The 20,697-nt window shown below is 41.0% G+C and overlaps 1 protein-coding gene across 4 annotated transcripts in view; it reads right to left on the bottom strand.

The window, feature by feature from the left end:
* Nucleotides 1-20,697, bottom strand: part of kcnh6a (potassium voltage-gated channel, subfamily H (eag-related), member 6a) — a 77,902-nt gene that overhangs the window by 31,172 nt on the left and 26,033 nt on the right. For 2 of the 4 annotated variants that reach the window (XM_088906252.1, XM_088906251.1), the window contains exons 5-6: nt 15,988-16,285; nt 14,324-14,526 (exon numbers count right to left, since the gene is read on the bottom strand). In XM_088906252.1, coding sequence (XP_088762378.1) covers nt 14,324-14,526; nt 15,988-16,285 — 501 coding nt within the window. The remainder of the gene's footprint in view (nt 1-14,323; nt 14,527-15,987; nt 16,286-20,697) is intronic. The other 2 variants (XM_088906253.1, XM_088906256.1) reach the window with 2 other exon arrangements.

Raw genomic sequence — 20,697 nt, 5'->3', positions numbered from 1 at the left:
TAAACTGTAGTAAAAAATATTCTAAATTTAAAACAAGTTGGAGAAAGAAACTCCAGATTTAAGCAGTTCTGAGAAGTTGCAAAACTGTAATGGCACACAAAATTACCCTATAACAGCAACCACAGCAAAAAGCGCCTCTGAGACAGTGCTTCCAATGTTACAGCGTCTTTATAAAACCAGGGACCAAGATGAGGATGAGGAAGAGCAAGGTAAGGATACTTACAGGCTTGAGTTTCTGTTTGAAGCTCATGGTGGGCTTGGATGTGTGTGAGAGAGAGACAGAGAGCAGTGACAGAGGCAGAGAGATCAAACTAGGAGAGACCGCCCCCCCCTCCTCCCCTCCCCTCCTGAAAAGCATACAATTTTCACACCGGCAGTATGAAACATACACACACACACTCCGAGACAGTATTACACTTGCAACACAAGCATGCCAAATGCACCCTACATAGTTACCAAGGTTTTAAATATATATCAGATCATGTGTAAAAGCTTGCTGGCTGTGGTATCTATTGGGATAATGACCTTGCTTTTAGTGTTTTAATTTCTCAATTAACTTAACCAAAGTGATTATCAGATCAACTGGAAACATTTACGTTTTAATGGCCTTCTATACTATTCAGGTGGGTAGCTGCGTCAGCATGCGTAGGCTGCAAAGGAACAAGTAATAGGTTTATTCCATGCTGAAAAAAAGAAGAAAGAGAACACAACGTTTCGGCTGTGGAGCCTTCTTCAGGTGTGGCTGAAGCCCCACACCTGAAGAAGGCTTCGCGGCCGAAACGTTGTGTTCTCTTTCTTCTTTTTTTCAGCATGGAATAAACTTATTACTTGTTTCTATACTGTTCTATTAAAAAGCCACACCTGATTCAACATGAAGTAGCTGAAAAAACTTTCTTTTGTCTGGATGTAGGTTAAATTGTTCCAGTTAATAAAATAATTATATTAATTAAGAAAGTGAAGGCTTGGGGACTTTGTCAGGACAAGAGAGTCATGATCTTGTGTAGATTTTATTCCAATATTTATAATCATATCTATCATTTATTTCTGATTTGCCTTGTCTGAATTTGCTTCTTTCCTTACAGTGTCGCCTATGATGTCTGATGAAAATCTGAAACATCCCTCTCCCAAGCAACAACATTTTCAGAGAGGGTAAGGTAAGTGCATAATTGTAGAGATAATCAACAAAGCCAATTAGAGGATACACTGTAGCCAAGAGACAAAAAAGAAAGCACAGAAAAATTATAGACATCACAGACAACCCTTAAATAAAACTATCGATGAAAAGGTGCAGCAGACAGAGCTGCACTGCACATTTGAAACAGAGCTTTAAATAGTCAGTGACCAGAGACCGGAAAACATGATAACTTGTACTAAACTGAGCAAAATAATTGGCCCTATTAAGTTATTCTCAGATAAGATGGAAGGAAAATGAGAAAACATAATGCTTTTCTAGAACCACGAATTCCAGTTGGATTCCCACTACATACAGTAGTATCCTCTCCCATTTCAGACATTTTATTTGTAAGGTCATATAGTATGTTGTTTGGCTACAGACTCCCTCTAAGGCAATTGAATGCAAAATACGTTTGAAAAACCCTATATAAGAGCTCTAGCTCAAAAGCCTTTGAAAAATGTTAAAGTTTAATTCAAAAAGTCAGAGCAGAAAGTGGCTTTCCCACTACTCTGATAATAAAAGATCAGGATCAGACTGGAAAACTGACCCACATGGTTCCAAAGAAGCTTTTCAATGAGAGGTGTTGCCCAGAGCACAGTGACAAGTCCTACAGTCTGGGTATTAAAGCTATGATGATTGGCTTGCTACTGTCCAGCTGTGACCCAGCAGGCATCCCCACAGGTGTTGCAAACCAGTGCAGTCCAGGTTGCCGGTGATGGGCTCTCAGGTGGAGAGTCTCAGCTTTCCTGGGTGACAATGCCTTATCGTTGCCCTCACTGATCTGAATGGCGTCTGCAAAGGCTGTTTTTTATCTCTGCTTAAATTCCACTTCCCTTGAAATCTGCTCTTCCTTAGTCATACCAGGAATTGCAGTGCTTCAACCAGATTAAATTGGAATCATTTTGAAAACTACAAGCTTTTATCACAGTCACAAAGCTCTAGGGTATTTTGAAAAGAGGTTGCTGGTGTCCCATACTCCTTAGAGAACACACTTAGTCCAAATAAGTGTCATTAGAGGTGAGAGTCAAAGTGCAGTTGATCTTTAAGTTTCCTTATAATACATAGACAACATTGTTTGGAATCTTCACTACCCTAAATCCTTTAATAAAAATAAAGTGAGCCCTGCCCCTAAACCCTGGCTAGTCTATTCCCACAACATGTACAGTACCACTACACAGTTAGCAATGTGCTGCTATTCAATGACTGTACCAAGCACAGACACAGCACCTTTCACTTATTCAATTATGCTTTTTAACATCTAAACACTTAAATAAGTTAATTACTTAAGTTTTGACCAAACGTTTTATTTCTGTCTTTTTTGAAAAAATAAATAATACAATGCTGCATTTATGACTCATATAGGTGGTAACTATATAACTGGACTAATTTAACAATTATAATTTAGATCTTCAATGCTGGATGTCACCCTGTTAATATGTGCAATGTAGACCTGCAAACAATACACTAATCAAATACCATACTTCTACTATGAGGAAAGTATATTAATTTGAATACAGCAGCAGAGTTTTGTGAAAATTCAATATGTGCAGATATAAAGGGTTAAAAGATCCTATTTAAGGAGAAAATGCAAGTAACAGGTATCATGCTCACACCAGGACCATTGTTCCTAGAGTTCCTAGATTTAAACTGCTAGTATGTTTGTGGACAGTGGGAGAAAACCCACATAAACTCCACAAGGATATCAACCCATGTCCAGAATTTAACCCAGGGCCCCAGCACAGTGAGGCAGCAGTGCTAAATACTGTGCCATGACTAAAAAGGATTATATTAAATTTGGTAATTGGCAATTGACAATAATGTACTTTCAAATGTGAATTTGATAAGGATGAGCAGTATAAAGTGTGAACAAAAGTATTTCAGATGCAATGTCTCAGACAGCAGCCAGCAGAGCTCTATCAAGTTCAGTACATCATCCAACTTCGTTGTTTAATGTTCTTTCAACAGGATCTAAAATCAAGAACCTATTGTCTGTAATTGATTACTGTTTGCATAATCTGCATCCCTCTTTGTACATCTGTGAGAAAAGAAAAAAACAGTCTCTTCTAATTATTATTATCAGTATTACATCCACTCCTGCCTTTGTTAATCCAATCAAGGCCGGCATTTTATTGTGTAACAATAGAACAGAATCCCTTGACACATTCCTGAAAAAGCTGGAGGGCTTCTGAAGCTCTCTCTGGTAACAATGCGTATGTGATAATCAGGACTCAGAGTCCCTTCTGGTTTCATTAAAACATTTTGCTTTCACAAATGTAATCTCACACAGTTATATAAAGGGTCATTCTGAATATGAATGTTATTATACATAACATGTAGAAAATACAGTAAATTTAATAGAATATACAATGCGGACCTGTACAGTATTTTTGGATTTGGATATTAATTAGTTGGCACTGACAGATTTTAGGTTAAAAGCAGCAATTACTACATAAAATAATGCCGTGCTCTAAATATAAATGTGCTGTAGGATGGAGTGGCCTCCTGTTTTTCAGCCCTGACCAGTTCACGCTCTTATGTAAAGATCAGTCTTAACGATTAGTCTGAAGGTCAAAGCTTCACAGACTGCCTCATCTAGATCTACAGAGTCGGACTGGAAATACAGACTGAGCGAGTGGCTGCGCTGATACATTACCACAGTGGCTCCAGTAATGTCCAGCTTGTCACAAAGCCCTGACCCTTCATTTCTTTTATTATTTAATCCCATTTTTCACACCTCACCTCCTTTTGTGGCTAGACTATATGTGTCAGCACACACACTACATTCTAAGATGTACCTTCTGCCGGTACGTTATAAAAGCCCTCAGAGAGTTAGACACGACTTCGCATGGTTCATTATTTTTGTCACTGCTTCTCCAGTGTGTGATTCAGTGACTGGTGGGGAAATGTCCCTGAAGGAAAATATTACACAAATCACTAGAAGTAGTATAGGATTGGATGATGACAACACTGAAGCTCACACAGGTTTTCGTACTATCAGGGACTGTATTCCTTCATACCTGTTAAAGACATAACTGTGAAATGAGATCTCCCACGCATTCTTTCATTTCGGATATCCAGCACTAAGAATGGGAAAAGTACAGTGCATTCCAGCCATCAGAAATGTAGCAATGAGAACAAGCCTTTCATTTTCGATTTCAGTGGATGTGACATTGGTTCCTAACAAGATAAATAATATCCATTATTGTACTGTAAACACCAAATGCACAGCTTAAATGTTAGCATATGTTGCTGATTATTTAAAGAAGTTCTCCAATAACATGCAAGGAGATGTTTTACAATCCAGAAGAAACCTTTTCTTAGTATCAGTAGAAATGCTCATTCCTTCAAGAAGCGGGTGACTACATCTGTCACGGTGTTTCCACTACTTACAGTATTACTGTGTGCAGCTGTGGCTTGGGATACATGTTTCTTTTGAGAAATGGTTGGAATAGATCCTTGGATCAATTAGCCACTAGCAACCAAACAAGCTATTTGGGAGGAATGACTTCCTCTCGTTGTCAGAGTGTTTGTTCGTTAGTTTATTTGCCTTTTTTTAATGTGCTATCCTAATCACAGGTGATCACCAAGTTCATGTAAATCACGAAAGACAATGATCATGTACAGAAATCAGCTTCTTGAAGAGCCATGTTGCACAGGGGTAATCACAGTGTGCTGCTGCGAAACCAGGCAGAACCCCAGGAAAGCACATCCAGAGCTGGGGCTGCAGCTGATCCTCTGGGATACTGTACTTGAAGAAATGAGGAGTCACTTCTTCAACGAGTGCTCTTTAAATGACTACTCAAGCATGGCCTCCATTTCTTGATAACCTTACAATTGTGGGGGTATTAATGTATACTGATGTGTACTCTCAGAAGTATTGTTAAGGTAAAAAGAGGGGAAATGCTGAAAAATACCAAAAAGTGAAAAGTGCAGTCAAGAACATGGTGGCGAAAAATGTTTCACTCTTGGCTTGTGATTAACATACGTGCTTTCTTCACACACTTTTCCTACTTCCTGCGCTCTGTGTCTAGGATGATTATAAGGCACCCATGCACCTGTAAATTGATCTTGTCCGTCATCTGAAAAACTGTCTTCAGGAGTGACTGCTCAGACACGGGCAGATGCTGTTTACACTCCTTTTCTATTTCAAGGGCCTGTGTTTTAAGTGAAATAAAAAGAAGCCTCCAACAAATCCAGTATCTTTACCTACAGTAGATGACCTCACGTCAAAACGAGTACAGAGAGCATCAGTCAGAAATTCATCCCCACTGTCACTTTCTAAACTGCTATTATTGGAAGCACAGCGTGAAACAGCCAGACGCATCTCAAACCATTTTGCGGCAATGAAAGAAGGGAGCTGTTAAATATGAAACAGCCTCGTCTAAGGGTTGATGAAGGACTCTGAAATTCTCATTTCCAGTTTCAAAGATGTAACATCTTCAGCACACACAAAGTGACACAGAGCCTAGCCTCCCTAATGTGGAGACCACTCCCCTAATGGAGATGAAATGAACTGCCACGAGCATCTGGTTGCAGCGCTTGTGCTGATAATGTGGAGGAGCAGCAGAATGAGAAAGCTGTTTAGGCTGTCCTCTACATCCATTAGTCAGGCCTGCCAAGGTCAATGCAAAATGCCAGGCTGCCATGGGAACGCTAGGCCCACACTAGTGCTCGATATCCACACAACTGCTCTCTCGACCATGTTGTACAAATGAGTGCCTGGCAAATCTCTGCCCGTTAACTCCCTGCCTCCTGCAGCCAGTTCTCTGTAAGGAGGAACAGCACTGCATGCTTTACAGTTCATTATTCTTTCTTTATAAAGGCCTGAAATTTTTGAAGTTGTCACTTGTTAATTCACTTATGCCTTATTACTTCTGTCAGACAGATAGGTGTACCGGCACTGTCTGATAATTTCCTCTGTCTTGAACAGAGAAGACCGTGAGAGGATCTGAAAAAAATATTCAAAATCCTGAAAGCAATTGGCAAGGTCAAGCCAGATGACGTCTTCAGAGTGAACAGTGCAACAGCAATCAGAGGATACAAGTGGAACCTGTGTGGACGTGCAGACCGAGGACAGGAGTCACACCATTACCCAAAGGGCTGTGGGAGCCTGGAACAAAATATCTAGCCAGTTGTTGATGCCCAAACCCCGGCTTTGTTTCAGGAAATGGCTGGATGAGATCCTTGGATCAATTATCTGTTAACTTAGTTAATTGCTAACTATAGACTAGATGGGCAGAATGGCCTTTTTCTGTTCTTATAGTACGTTCTGTATCAGCGGCAGCAAAAAAGGTTTGCAAAGGTTACTTATTGGGTTGTTTGTACACAGCTGAAGATTGGCTTCATGTAGTCTAGCCTAAAGGCCTACCAAGCACTGTATCATAAAACTAACACTACCCAGTACATTGATTTAGTAATACAACTATACCTTTCCTTTTGTTTGTGTTATTGCATTATGGAGCTCAATTTGGAATGATTAAAAACCGTAGGAGTTTGGCTTTAAATGGGCTTTATGGGAGAGTAGCAAGGCGGAAACCACTGCTAACCAAGAAGGACATTAATGGTTGTCTCTCATTTGCCAAAAAGCACCTGAATGATCCCCAAGCCTTTTGGGAGAATGTTCCATGAACAGATGAGTCAAAAGTGGAACTTTTTTGGACGACATGGGTCCCATTATGTCTAGTGTAAAGCAAACACGCTATTCCACAGTGAGAACATCATACCCACAGTCAGACATGGTGGTGGTAATGTGATGGTGTGGGGGTGCTTTGCTGTCTCAGGACCTGGGCGACTTGCCATAATTGAAGGAACCATGAATTCCGCTCTGTATCAGAAATTTCTGACAGAGAATAGCCGGTCATCCTGAAGCTGAAGTGTAGTTGGGTCATGCAGCAAGACAGTGATCCAAAACACAAAAGCAAGTCCACATCAGAATGGCTGAAAAGAAGCAAAATGAAAGTTTTGGAGTGGCCTAGTCAAAGTCCAGACCTAAACCCAATAGAGCTCGAAGACCTACCAATGTTTCTGCAAAAAAGCAGTTTTAGAGGGCTAAAATTCCTCCACAGCGATGTGAAAGACTGATATTGAATTATAGGAAGCATTTGGTTGCAGTCATTGTAGCTAAAGGTGGCGCAACAAGTTATTAAGTGTAAGGGGCAATTACTTTTTCACACAGGGGATATGTAACTTTAACTTTATTTAATAAATGTAACTTTAACTTTATTTAATAAATGAAATAATCATAATAAAAAAGTAGTATTTGTTCACTCAGGTTTGCTTTATCTAATATTAGATTTTGTCTAAAGATCTGAAAACATCCAGTGTGACAAATATCTGTCTGCATAGGAACCAAGTCTGCCACGGGATTAAAGCAGCACACGTCAGAGTCCTGTGACAATAATAATAATTACTTACATTATAATGACACTCCACTCAAAGCGCTTTACAGGTAATGGGGACTCCCCTCCACCACCACCAATGTGCAGCATCCACCTGGATGATGCAACGGCAGCCATAGTGCGCCAGAACGCTCACCACACATCAGCTATCAGTGGTGAGGAGAGCAGAGTAATGAAGCCAGTTCATAGATGGGGATTATTAGGAGGCCATGATTGGTAAGGGCCAATGGGAAATTTGGCCAGGACACCGGGGTTACACCCCTACTCTTTTCGAGAAAATGCCCTGGGATTTTTAATGACCACATTCATTGAGTCAGGACCTCGGTTTTACGTCTCATCCGAAGGACGGCGCTTGTTTACAGTATAGTGTCCCCATCACTATACTGGGGCATTAGGACCCACATGGACCGCAGGGTGAGCGCCCCCTTGCTGGCCCCACTAACACCTCTTCCAGCAGCAACCTTAGTTTTTCCCAGGAGGTCTCCCGTCCAGGTACTGACCAGGCTCACACCTGCTTAGCTTCAGTGGGTTGCCAGTTATGAGTTGCAGGGTGATATGGCTGCTGGCTATGGGAACACATTGTCAGAACACATCAGTGAAATCATTTTTTGAGGATAATGTATAAAACAGTGAAAATGTAACTAGAAGTGGAATGAAAAGTGCCACACGTATTATAACAAATATACTAGGAAATATCATCTTTATAACCTGCTGTAGGACACATAGCTCCTCCGTTCAGATGAACACGAGGATCAGGGCGCCTGTTGCACTGGGGACAGACTGCCATCTAGTGCTTAGACTAGGAATTGCACATACACCCATCTCGAGGACAGCACAATATTGCTCCACCAGAGCTTCTGAAAATGTATGGAATGAAAGAAAGTGGAAGGCATAAAAATATTTCTTAACATCTTACTTCAAAGAGTCCAGGGCTTATTGCTCTCAGGACACGTGGTCTTCAGTTTCACTGTTATGCAGCTGATACTCAGATTTATGTTAAAACCTCTCCCCTCCATCACAACCTCCCACCTCCGTCGCTTGTCTCTTGCCTGTGCAACATCAAGCTCTGGTTGACATCAGACTCCTTGAAGCTAAGCCATGAAAAAACAGGAATTTGTCTTGGTGGGCAGTAAACGTCAGCTGAAAAAGCTGGAGAGTTTCACAGGAATGGATGTGTTAGCCATAGTCAGGAACCTGGGAGTCAAACTCAACCCTCTCCTGTTTTTTGAGCCCCATGTGAAATATTTGATTAAGACATCTTTTTTCCCCCTCTTAGATACATTTTTATCAATTGTCTGATGCTGTCTGCTTGATTGATGCATTTATGACATCAAGGCTTGATTTCTGCAACTCTTTGCTGTATGGGCTCCCTAACACTCTTCTCAATAAGTTGCAATATGTCTGAATCTCAGCAGTTCGACTTCATACTCACACCAGACCCTGGCAGCTTATCACTCCTACATATGTCTCTGCATTGGTTGCGATATATAATATTGATAATGACAACAGAGTACTTGTTTAAACAGTGAAATTTTGATAAAGATACATTAACCAATTAAATATCAACCTCTGCAAGAGAGGGTAACCGAAAACTTAAGACTGAAATAAAACTTGCACAGGGAGCTAAAAGGCAAATTAGAAGTTATTTTGGTCTTAAAGACTGGCACTTTAATTGAAGGTGCCCGATGATCATTATCGTAGGCACTATATCATTCACTCATTTTTGTTTTCCTCGCCAGCAGTTGAAAACAGCAGCAGGACATGAGTGCGGCAGCCACTCTCTCTCGGCAGAGACACTGTAATTTGCCCCTGAGACCGACAGGCTCCCTCAGACTGAAAGACGCTGTTGTGTCAGAGGCAGAAGCAGGCATCCTGGAAAGACGGTCTTGATGATCGCTTTTGAAAATGAAACTCTAAAAAACGCTTAGGAAAATGATGCTACCCTCCCCTATTAGGAGCAATGCTCTCTGCTCTGTGGTCCTCTGATGAGACTGCAGGGGTCTCATTAAGACTCCCTGCTCTGTCTTTTGTCATATGGAGTGATGTGGTGATGAATTCCACAAAACTCATCTCAGAGCTCACTGACCACAAAAGGGTGCCAATTACTTTCAATCTCTCCTTGGGTCTGGAGGGAACAGGCTTCATTTCTCACTGTGCTTTGACAGGAATTTCGTCGCTGGAGAGATGCTGGTGGCTTTTTTAGCTGGGTAAATGATCTTGGCATTTCATTTCAACCCCCCTAAAGGCTTTCATATTTGCTCAACATTACCATGTGCGCCCCACTGGCACAGTTGTCATTTGGCAAACATTTGAACAATTGCTAGTCTCATGGGAAGCATCCACCCTACGATCTCACCTAGGAGAGCATGTGCACGTGCAACAAAACACACTGCTGACCAATCTGAGTGACCAATCACTCTGACCAATTGTCTTTTAGCAACTGGCCAGGTGACTGAGGCCAGCGGCCTATTCCCCCCCCCCACTGCTTTCTGGGTAATGTAGTCCACACAAGTGCTGCCTTGTTTGAACCTGCTACAACAACCTTTACTGCGTGCTTCTGAAACAAGCAGACTGGTCAGAAACCAAATCCTTTTCCATCGGGAACCCAATACTGGTGTCAGCTTTTTGATTGAATCTTGTCATACGATACCTGTAGTACAGTACATTTAAAAGGCTATTTTGGACACACTGGGTTTCTGTAGTTGGTTAGGGAAAGAACATGCCTGAATGTATGGTGTGCAAGCAACATTAAATAAAACTATTCAATCCGCAAATCCGTCTCTGCTTGTGAGAATACATAACAATACCAGTCATGAAAACGTGCTGATAGGGGAAAAGTGCAAATATACAAAGTGTCGTGACAAACTAAAAAGAGTTCATGTTGATTTCTGTTTGTCCTATTTGTCCCGGCTGACAGAAAGCACATACATACTGAAATACACAGGTTCAAGATAAAGCAAAGTAAAAAAGTACACAATGCAGTAAATCTAGGGAGTGCAGTCTTAGCAACCACACTAAAAAAAGAACACTGCTGCCTTGGAGATTAAAAAAGAGAAACTTGAACAAATCCTGGTTTCAAAGTAATAAAATACGGATTCGGGTTAAGGGACCTGAAAGCATTCAGATTCTTGAAAGGCATCGACAAAGTAAACCCAACTACCTCAAGGTCAATGGCTTGCTGATGGAAATGGAAATTAACAAAGCGTTTACAACTCAAAATAGGAGACACCAATGCACAGAGGGGTGTCTGCTGTGTCACTGGCATACTTCAGAAAATGTTTGGATGGCATTAATGTACAGTATTAATGTAAATATGCATATATAAATCATAATAAAATGTTAAAAGTTTAATTTAAATAAAACAAAGACCCAATGTTTATAATAAATCCTGATTTTGTAAATTATTGTCAATTGAGCCAAAACGACATTTATAAATAAAGGCAAAAGATAAATATTTATCCAAAAAGTAAACTTCATACAATAGCCGTCATTTATGTTGGTGTCAATACAACCAATAGGACATTATGTATTCAAATTATGTAATCAAATCGTTTGCCTGCTTATTCAAATTAACTGTATGCCACTGTCTATATAAGTCATGCCACCTGCAGAAGTTCTCAGATGACTCTGCAATTGTGGGATGTATCAAGGGTGAGCAGGAGGAGGAGTACAGAGGACTGGTCAGCAGCTTTGTGGAGTGGTGTGGGGTGAACCACTTGGAACTGAATGTTACAAAGACAAAGGAACTGGTGGTAGATTTCAGGAGGAAAAAGGTCAAACCTACTCCTGTCTACATCCATGGGAGTGGCGTGGAGATGGTGGACTCGTACAAGTACCTGGGAGTCCACATCGATGATAGACTGGAATGGTCTAAGAACATCGAGGCCATTTACAAGAAGGGACAGAGCCGACTTTACTTCTTGAGGAGGCTCAGGTCCTTCAATGTATGTAGTAAGATGCTACATATGTTCTATCAGTCGGATCAATAAAGTATCTATCTATATGACCCAGTGTAAAAGGATCATATGCATTGACGTTTATTTGAGTTACTTTATGACAGTATTGGAAGAAACTCAGAAACACCTTCTTCATTTTAACTTTAACACAGCTACAGTGAGGTCAACACTAAGGCAGGGCTAAATTATACGGGGTGGGTTAATAAGAATCGCATGAAATACAGTAGAACATTTTAGTGCAACCAATCAAATGGTCAGTACATCTTTAAGGCTAAATCCAGGATCCCCAGGGAAAATGTTCAAGGGGAACTGCTTCAATCCCTGGGTCAGAGGCGATACCTCAGAGCTGTGAGGCAGCGATGCTGACCAGGGTGCCACTGCGCAGGTCAGAACAGATAGAAATCTGGAACTATTGAGAATAAAATCTCTCTGTAATGTTCATTCTGAAATGTCACAGATCCTTCCTTATGATAACAGGACTAGAAGGTCCCATTTACATAAATGGAATTTGTACTATTTTTGAGAAGCTTTCCCTGGCTCAGGCAAGACCAATCCAATGTTATTACATGACTTATTCCTTGACCTTCGCTTCTCTTACCTCATTTTCTTAGAGATTTTCTAAATCTTTAAGCTACTGGAGTTTAGCCCAGTGAATACTGTTCAGCTTGAGTTTGGCGATATAACTGTGATCCCCAGCAATTACAATAACTGTCAGCTTCAGTAGCCTTAACCCGAAGACTGAGGGGTCTCACCTTGAACGGAATACTGGTACAGACTGGTGGAGAATGCTTTCTGTCTGGCCTTACTTGCTTTTACACCATATGCAGAGAAAACAGCTCTCTACGGGTGCTGTAAATTTCTCTGCCCTCTCTATGCTTCATGTGGCTCTGCTTGTCTCTTAAGTGATGATGCACCCTTTCCGGTGCACTGATCTACTTTCATCATTCCAAACTCCTGTGCTTCGTCACAGAATCCAATACAGTACCATAAAGAAAGGATACAAGTCTTTCAAACCCAACATTAAATCCGAAAGCATTTAAGGGATGTTTCAATACCTTGATATTGTAAGAAAGGTTTGATCAGCACAGCAGGCAAATGGAGAGACCTGATGAAAACAGATCAATTGATTTTTCCTATGGTGGAATGGCCACGTTAGCACCCATGTCAATAAGACACCCCTCTTTGAGCGAGAAACAGCACAGAGGCTGCCTGAAGGTTGCAGGGTTTCACATGGGAGCCTGGGTGCTGTATGCGATTAACTGCTTTAATTCATATTGACCAGAGCCACAGCCCTTTCATTTGCAGAGCTGGGTCAAACAATCTCATAGACTACAAGGGCTTCTAGAGAATCTTGGCAAAGCTTAAATTTCGAATGGACATGAAAGAAAAATAAATAAATAACATATATTACTTATTGGATTTGTATTCTACACTGCCCTTAACAAATAACAGAGAATGGTATTTTCCACAGGAGTGAATTGTGTCTACCCTGTCCATCCCAAAGAAGCACAAATGGCCTCTAACATGTTATATCCCATGATGTCCGAGGACTATAAAGTAACATCAATCCAGGGCTAATTGTCAATGTGCTCTTATCCCACAGGACGAAGGTGGATAGTATATATACCTAGGGTCCTATATTCCTATGGACAACTAAGAACATCTAGCATAAAGAAATCTGCAGTGTGTTGAAGCTGTAATCAAAGTGGGACTGATTCACTATCAGGGCGATTCTGTATTTTTTCTAGTATGTCTCACAGCTTTACTATTTGTTGTCATTTGCAAACTTTTCCACTCTGTGATACAACTGTGAGCAATTTAATGCATACACATGCCTCTGTCTCCACCATCCACATTTCTGATTTGAAGCCTCCCATTTCTTCAGATGAGACAATAAAGATTTGGTTTTAAGGTCTACGGTTGTACAGTATGTGTTCTCTGTTTAATTAGAATCATGGTGTGAGCGAAAGACACCACAGATATTTAGCATGTGTGTACATCACAGTGAATGTGTGCAACAAGCTCTTCTGTTAATGGGTGTTGATTTCCTCATATCTGCCTTTAGGGCTCTAAATAGAGAGTGTGGATGTTTACAGGCCACTGAACACAGGCTCTTAGGGGATCAAGGTCAGTGACCTCAGCAACTCCACCGGGTTATTGATTAAAACTTTCTTGTGCAGCTACTGAGATGGAAATATTTGTGTATTTAAATATTTATCATGATTATTACATACAGTTTAGTTGAAAGAGACGGGATATTAATTGAATGGGGGCGTTGCCCCTAGCAGTGTGAAGGAATTAATGAGATTATTTCTATATTTTATAAATGGTCTCTAAGCTTCCTTCCAGTTTAAAACATGCAGGACTGTCTGCTTCCCTTGGCTAATTTAATTTAAAGTTCTCCATTTAAAAATTCAATGAGTACAGTCAAACATAAGCAAGCTATCTGATGTTTCCACTGGAGTGTGAAATTATTCTTTTTGTTGACGACTTGCTGAGGAAAAAATCAGATACGCAGGGAGCTGTCACTTCACAGCACACACACGCACCACTGGGTGGGATAAGCTGGTATTTCAGAAAGGCTGCTATGTATCTTGATTAATATCTTGATTAATATATCCCTTGGACATGATATTCTCATTTTTTCTCTTACATTTGGCATTGAAAAAATGTCTTTTTACGTCAGCTTTGGAATCATGGTTCACTGCCAGATCTTTATCACATAATATGTAACTATGCCAGACAAAGTACTTAAATGAGATAAGAACATAAAGTACCAATAGGTGGGTTCCTACCTGGGTGACCTTTTCAGTGACATTTTGAGTGCGGTCCTTCAGTTTACTGGGAGCAATGATCTCAATCTCAGTGGGTGAAGGGGGACGCAATTTGTCTGATCCAAAATCTCCAAAATTCAGGGTGATCTGGGGGATCTTGTGAATGGTCCTGTAGCGCATCAAGTCGGAGTCTGAGGTGGAGTTCAACAAGTTGGGTTTCAGGTCTGCCGAACAACAAAGAACGGTGCAGTTCAGTTCACTGCAACAAAAAACACCACAACCTGTTGTGTATTCTTCCATGAAGCCACAGAATATTGGTGTTATCTTCTGTTTAAGCACTGCTGTGCACGTGTGACACTACAGACTTTGGGGAGAAGCTTCTGACCCAGTTCCCAAAACCTATAGTACAATTCCTGGTATCATTAATGCAGAAAGGCTTAGAGAAAACGGTTTTGCTCAATTTAGAAAAAAATGTCTTTGTTTAGGTCAGAACTGCTCCTGACAACTGGGGGTTTGCAGTTTTCATTGTTAGCCTTTGAATTTTTGAACTTCTAAAAACAGGAAATGTTGAATTTAGCCAAAATGGAACCAGTTATCAGGGGCTACAGCCTGGTCATTAAAATTATGCCGTAGGAACCTCCAGTGGTGGAAAAAGGGGTAGAGGAGGGGTAAGTGCAACAGAAAGTGGGACAGAATAGACTAGAGGCCCTTATTTCTAGCCTGTCATCTAGAATCAATGGGAACTGGAGTCTTTCTCAAGATCATTAATTATGAACCTTTTCTCCCTGTCAGGCCAACCTCACCTCTTTCACATATAACTCATTGTCTTAGTTAAATATCAAAGCTATAACTGCTCACAATGTCCTTGGTGATGATGAATGCCATACTGTACATTCCAAAAGTCAATCCATTCCACTTTTAAATGTTTTCTGTATCATTCGAATATTTTTTTGGATTCATTTGCTTCAATTATTATTTTCTGCTTATCAGTCTTCATTGCAGCCTGCTTATTACTATAGCAGATGCACCAAATTGATCTTGAATAACCTTTTAAATGTCAAAACTGGAAATACAATCTATGCAGAACAAAAGTTGCAGAACAATTATTCTCAGCTGACAAATTTCTGATAAACAGAAATGGAAACTAGAGAAAATTCTGAAAGTGACAGATATTGAACTGCTTGGTTTGAAACCTCATTAAGACACAAGTGAATAAAATTAAAAATGAAAAAAAATAAATATTACTTAAGTAGCCAAACATATGGGGCATGCAATAGCATTTTTCTAAGCTATGCAGGACACTGGACCAATAAGCTGTGCAGGACACTGGACCCATAAGCTATGCAGGACACTGGACCAACAAGCTATGCAGGACACTGGACCCATAAGCGATGCAGGACACTGGACCCATAAGCTATGCAGAACACTGGACCCATAAGCAATGCAGGACACTGGACCCATAAGCTATGCAGGACACTAGACCCATAAGCTATGCAGAACACTGGACCAATAAGCGATGCAGGACACTGGACCCATAAGCTATGCAGAACACTGGACCCATAAGTGATGCAGGACATTGAACCCATAAGCTATGCAGGACACTGGACCAATGAGCTTTGCTGAACGAGAATGACAGAAGCTGGGTGAGAGTGAGGAGAACAGAAAGGGAAGTGGACCATGCTCACTGCTGTTGGCGCGTGTCTCCCCGCCCTTGACGCCCCATTCGCCCCTCATGCCCTCGATGTCGTCCAGGGAGGAGGCGCGGCGCAGGCTGCGCACGCTGTCCCGCGACCGGCTGCGGGGCAGGCTGCTGGCGGCGAAGGGCCCGTCGGGGTCGAGCCTGTCGGGGGCCCGCTTCGGGGACGAATGGCCCAGCGGCTGGGGCTGGCAGTCCTGCTCAATCAGGGCCTCCGTCTCCGACTGGGTGCAGCTCTCCTTGGAGGGAATGCGGAATTCCTTAAGGGGCAGCTCCTCGCTGCTGGGCTGGGAGAGGGGACAGGCGCAAGGACAGGAGACTGTATTTCTGACTGCCTTCTGATCTGCATGACATGCTCCTCTGGATCAGCTCCGGTACCGAAAGAAATGGACTGGGAACTGTTTCTTGAGCTATTCCTGTCCATTACTTCTAAAGTCAAAACGATTAGGCCGCGAACTGACAGATACGATGTTAATTAAACGCAATGCTGTGCTGATTAAGACCAGAGAATAAAAGCTGGAAATGTTCGCCTACAGTATGTGAGAAGGATTCCTTTCGTCCCTGGCCAGGAGAATCAGCACCTACCTGTATCTGTCATGCAAATATCTTCAGCCCTGTCTCTGTAGTGTATTTTTATAATGTTATTCGCCCCCCTCAGTCGTATTCTAACCCCCTTCGAGGAAAAGAATACACAAAGAACAATCTAAAGTGGGGTTTTGTGCAGATAACTTTGCCTTTCTCACTGGAATCCAGAGCAAAATCAGCTGAGCCTAGAATGAAGGAAACCATCTGATGTCCAGGTAGGATGAAATAGAGCAGAAGGGCTTCAGCCCCCTCAACCACACATCTGTAGCACCTCCTGGTTTTCTACAGTATGTGCTTAACTGAACAGAAGCATCCCGCTTCCCAGATTTTTGGCTGCTGGTAATTTAAAGAGGTGCTTTGCTTTAGTTGCTCCGGTTTCCTCCCATAGTCTAAAGACATACTGGTAGGTTAATTGGCTTCTGGGTAAACTGGCCCTGGTCTGAGTGCGTGTGTGACTGTGTCTGTGTGTGCCTTGCAATGGACCAGCGTCCTGATGAGGTTGTATTTAGTCTTATATCCATAGCTTGTCAAGATAGGGTCTCTCATGACCCTGCATCGGATAGAGTGGTTGAAATACGGATAGATGACTGGAATATGGATGTCAGACCCTGACAGGAGGGGTAGTCACCATGAGTGTCACAGTGGCGTCACTACAAGATAGCAGGCACTCAGCAAGGCACTCACTTGGACATAATCATTGTCTAGTGGCTTGACGCCAGTTTAAACCTCTGAGCTCAACCAACCAACTTTACTGTTTATAAAGGAAAGGTCATGAACCTCATTCTGAGCAAGCAGATACATTTTAATAAACATCTGTCCTCTATACACACAGCTATCTTTTTGCAGTGAGAAGGAATCACCCAAAATAGAGCCTGAGTGAGACTGAGTGTAATAATTTCCACATTAACACTTGTCAGCCAGTGCAATTTTTTTTAACCTGATCTGACAGAATAAGAAAATGTTTGATGCAACAGAAGCCTAGATTTAAGAAGTGCAGACAGCAGTATTTTTTTCCACACTGCATAAATCAGGCAGAATCTGTTAATTGACAAGCTGTTAAGAGCGTTGTAAGGAGTCAACATATTTCCCACGTTTACAGCCAGCAGCCTGAACAGAAACACCTTATGTTCTGGCAGACTGAGGGCAGCAGGAAGCTGCAAGTGTGAAGATGAACGATATTCACCATTGGGCGTTTGAGGGTTCAACGTAGGAACTGCTGAAGAAGGCTTACAAGCAAATACTATTTCTTAATTGACACTGGGTATTGATGGAGACTGAACACAGAAGCAAAACACTTACTACCAAATCTTCATAGGGAAAGTCAAGAGAAGCAAGATTTCTGACCTCAAGGACTCTAGCAACAGCTATGCAAAAAGATTTCATAAGAGATTCCTGTTTAATTTGTGTTGTTGGGAGTATAACTAATTAACTCCTTATACAAATGGGAAAGCATGCTGAAAGATGTCATGCCTCCTCTGAAATGGATCAGCATTGTTCTTAAGACTGGTGTGCATCTTCTGGTCTTGGTGTTTTATTTCAAACAAAGGAACACATTAATTATAAAATTAAGCAGGATATTTTAGCCCAAAATGAATTATTTCTGTCATAAACAATAAAATTCATTCATAGCATGGCAGCAAATGAATTTCACAACAGGATACCAATACAGAGCATGCATCAAACTCAAAAGCAAGAAGATTAAGACAGCATAAAAATCTGCATTTTTGATTGATCTATGTCTCTATTAGGACATTGATGATATAACCTGAAGAAAGCAGATCACAACACAGATCGTGCAACATGGAAGAGTCGGGAAGGCTGCCTAGAGAGTAGCTTAATTTATCGTTCAAGAGTATCTTATTACAGAAAGTGCCTTCTCAAAGTTATCCATTCTCAATAAACTCAAATGACTTTATTGTTCAAGCATTAATATATTACTCATTTCATTTATAAAAGAGTTGAATGGACACAGGTGATGAGATTTCACATGTTGAATAGCAAGCCTCTTGAAAATCTAGAAAGACAAACATGGAAAGGAATCATTTTGCACCACTTTTCCAAAGAATGACGCCTTCATTCCTTCAGCATGTTGGAGCAACACCTCAGGTGAACTTGCCAGCATTGGAGCTAAGTCCTCTTTAGGCCTTTAGTTCCTCCTTGCTGGATCCTGGTTTAGTGTAGTTTACCCTGATGAACATCAGTGAGCATGGAGCAGATGTGCAGAAGGGCAGGCTAATCATTTGTTACAATAGATCAATCGAAGACAGATCCAGGTATTTTTGTCTAGCCAGGAGTGTCCACTCTCTACAAAACATCAATCTGACTTCCCTATGTGGATGATGTCTGGGGATGATGTGGCAATACTCCAGCAGGACATAGTACTCCATGTTATTCGACCCTATTGATTGCAAATGTTCATCATTAATATTAATTAACCTATGTCATGTGTGGTCAATAAAATTGTCAGCGCAATTTATGTTGATTTATTCCTCATACTTACAATTGTGAATTCCTAACTGTTATAAGATTCTTTGTAAAGGAAATCCTCAATGTATTTCACTTGCACAGAGGCACTCAGAGGCACTCAAGGATTCCCTTTCAGATGAAGGTTTAGTTGCTGCTTCACCAGTATAAATGAGTCATTAAACACCTGCACACTGCTATTTAAAGCACTTGAAGTGAAGTAGACAATATGAATTGGAAAAGCATATCAGAAAGAGCTGACGAGATCTTGTTCTTCCCAACCATACTTGAACTAATTCTTATTTAATCACCCCTCCTGAAATGTTTATTATATTTGTTCTTTAAATTCCTCAGTTGGTAATAATACGTGTTGATGCCCAATATATTTTCTGAAGCTGGTGTTTGTAGATACATTAATCCTGATAAAATAATGCTAGTCGTAAAATGCATTGTATCTTTAATTAGTCTGAGTCTTAATTATGAAATGAAGATGCATAGATGCATACAGCTTCAGAGCACAGTTCAGACTCGTTATGAAGATGTAAAGGCTGTATTTGGTGCTAATGTTGTATGCAGTTCTGTAAAAAAACACCTTCATCCAATCTTTGATACGGCAGAAGCATTATGACTTTTGGGACTATAGTGTTGTATTGCAACTAGCTGTGACCTACCGTCAAACATGTAATAGTCTGGAAGAGTTTCCAATAACAAGCGAATATGGTGAACTTAAACTTACAAGTTAAAAATCATGGAGATGAACAATGAGAAGAACTATAGGCACCTCCTTACTTAAATGCTGGAGCATCGTGACAAGATAAGCTGTGATTTATTGGGGAACTCCACTATTTGCCAGTGGAGCAGTGCGAAGCTAATAGCAAGAAGTACAGTGTGATCGAGAAGATGAGTGTCAGTGAAGTTGATTCTGTTGTATGATGTGTCCTGTATCAGCAGAGGTAACGAGACAAGGGCATGTCTCATGCTGTGGGTTTTTAATTCACTTGGTTTCTCGGGGATGTAAGAGTCCCGGAATCAAATTAAGATATGCCATTAGGGACAGACTCAGTTGATTTCTGTCCCCTGACTCGGAGTTTCCTTGCAACTGTGAATTCAACACATCTGGAGTTCCCATACTTCCAAAAAAGTAAGATGCTTAAGATAGCCTGAAGGGAATAAAGACATTTCAATTCCTACGAATATTGATGGAATGATATAGGAAGAAAAACAAATTCTTATTGTTCCTGTCGTCACATGTGTAAATAATAACCAAAGTAGTGTTTTCTTCTATCTCTGCACTGAGTCTAGATTCTCAAAGCCTCTAAAAAGCTAGACTTTCCCTATATGTAGGGCAACAGTAAACTAATTTTCACAATGATGCAATGATACTTTGCACATTTTGTTCTCTAAATATTCAAGAAAAGTTGAGATATTTAATGTTGTTTTAAGCCTTGAGATGCACATTGTAATATATGGAAATGTTAAATCACTTTTTTATTTTCTCACTCACTCTGGAATTGCCAGCTTTTTAGGAGCTATAGCCCTGTACCACACAGAGAGCAACAACATGGAGCCACGTCTGTGTCATTCATCTTCCAGACTGCTGCAGGCCCACACAGTGTCTTACAGCAGAGTCTCACAGACGCTACAGCAAGCC

The sequence above is a fragment of the Atractosteus spatula genome, chromosome 26 (assembly GCF_055471065.1).
Source record: "Atractosteus spatula isolate fAtrSpa1 chromosome 26, fAtrSpa1.hap1, whole genome shotgun sequence".
In the NCBI taxonomy this organism is placed as follows: domain Eukaryota; kingdom Metazoa; phylum Chordata; class Actinopteri; order Semionotiformes; family Lepisosteidae; genus Atractosteus; species Atractosteus spatula.
Note: the sequence above shows the minus strand (reverse complement) of the source record. Positions and strands in the feature narration are given on the sequence as shown.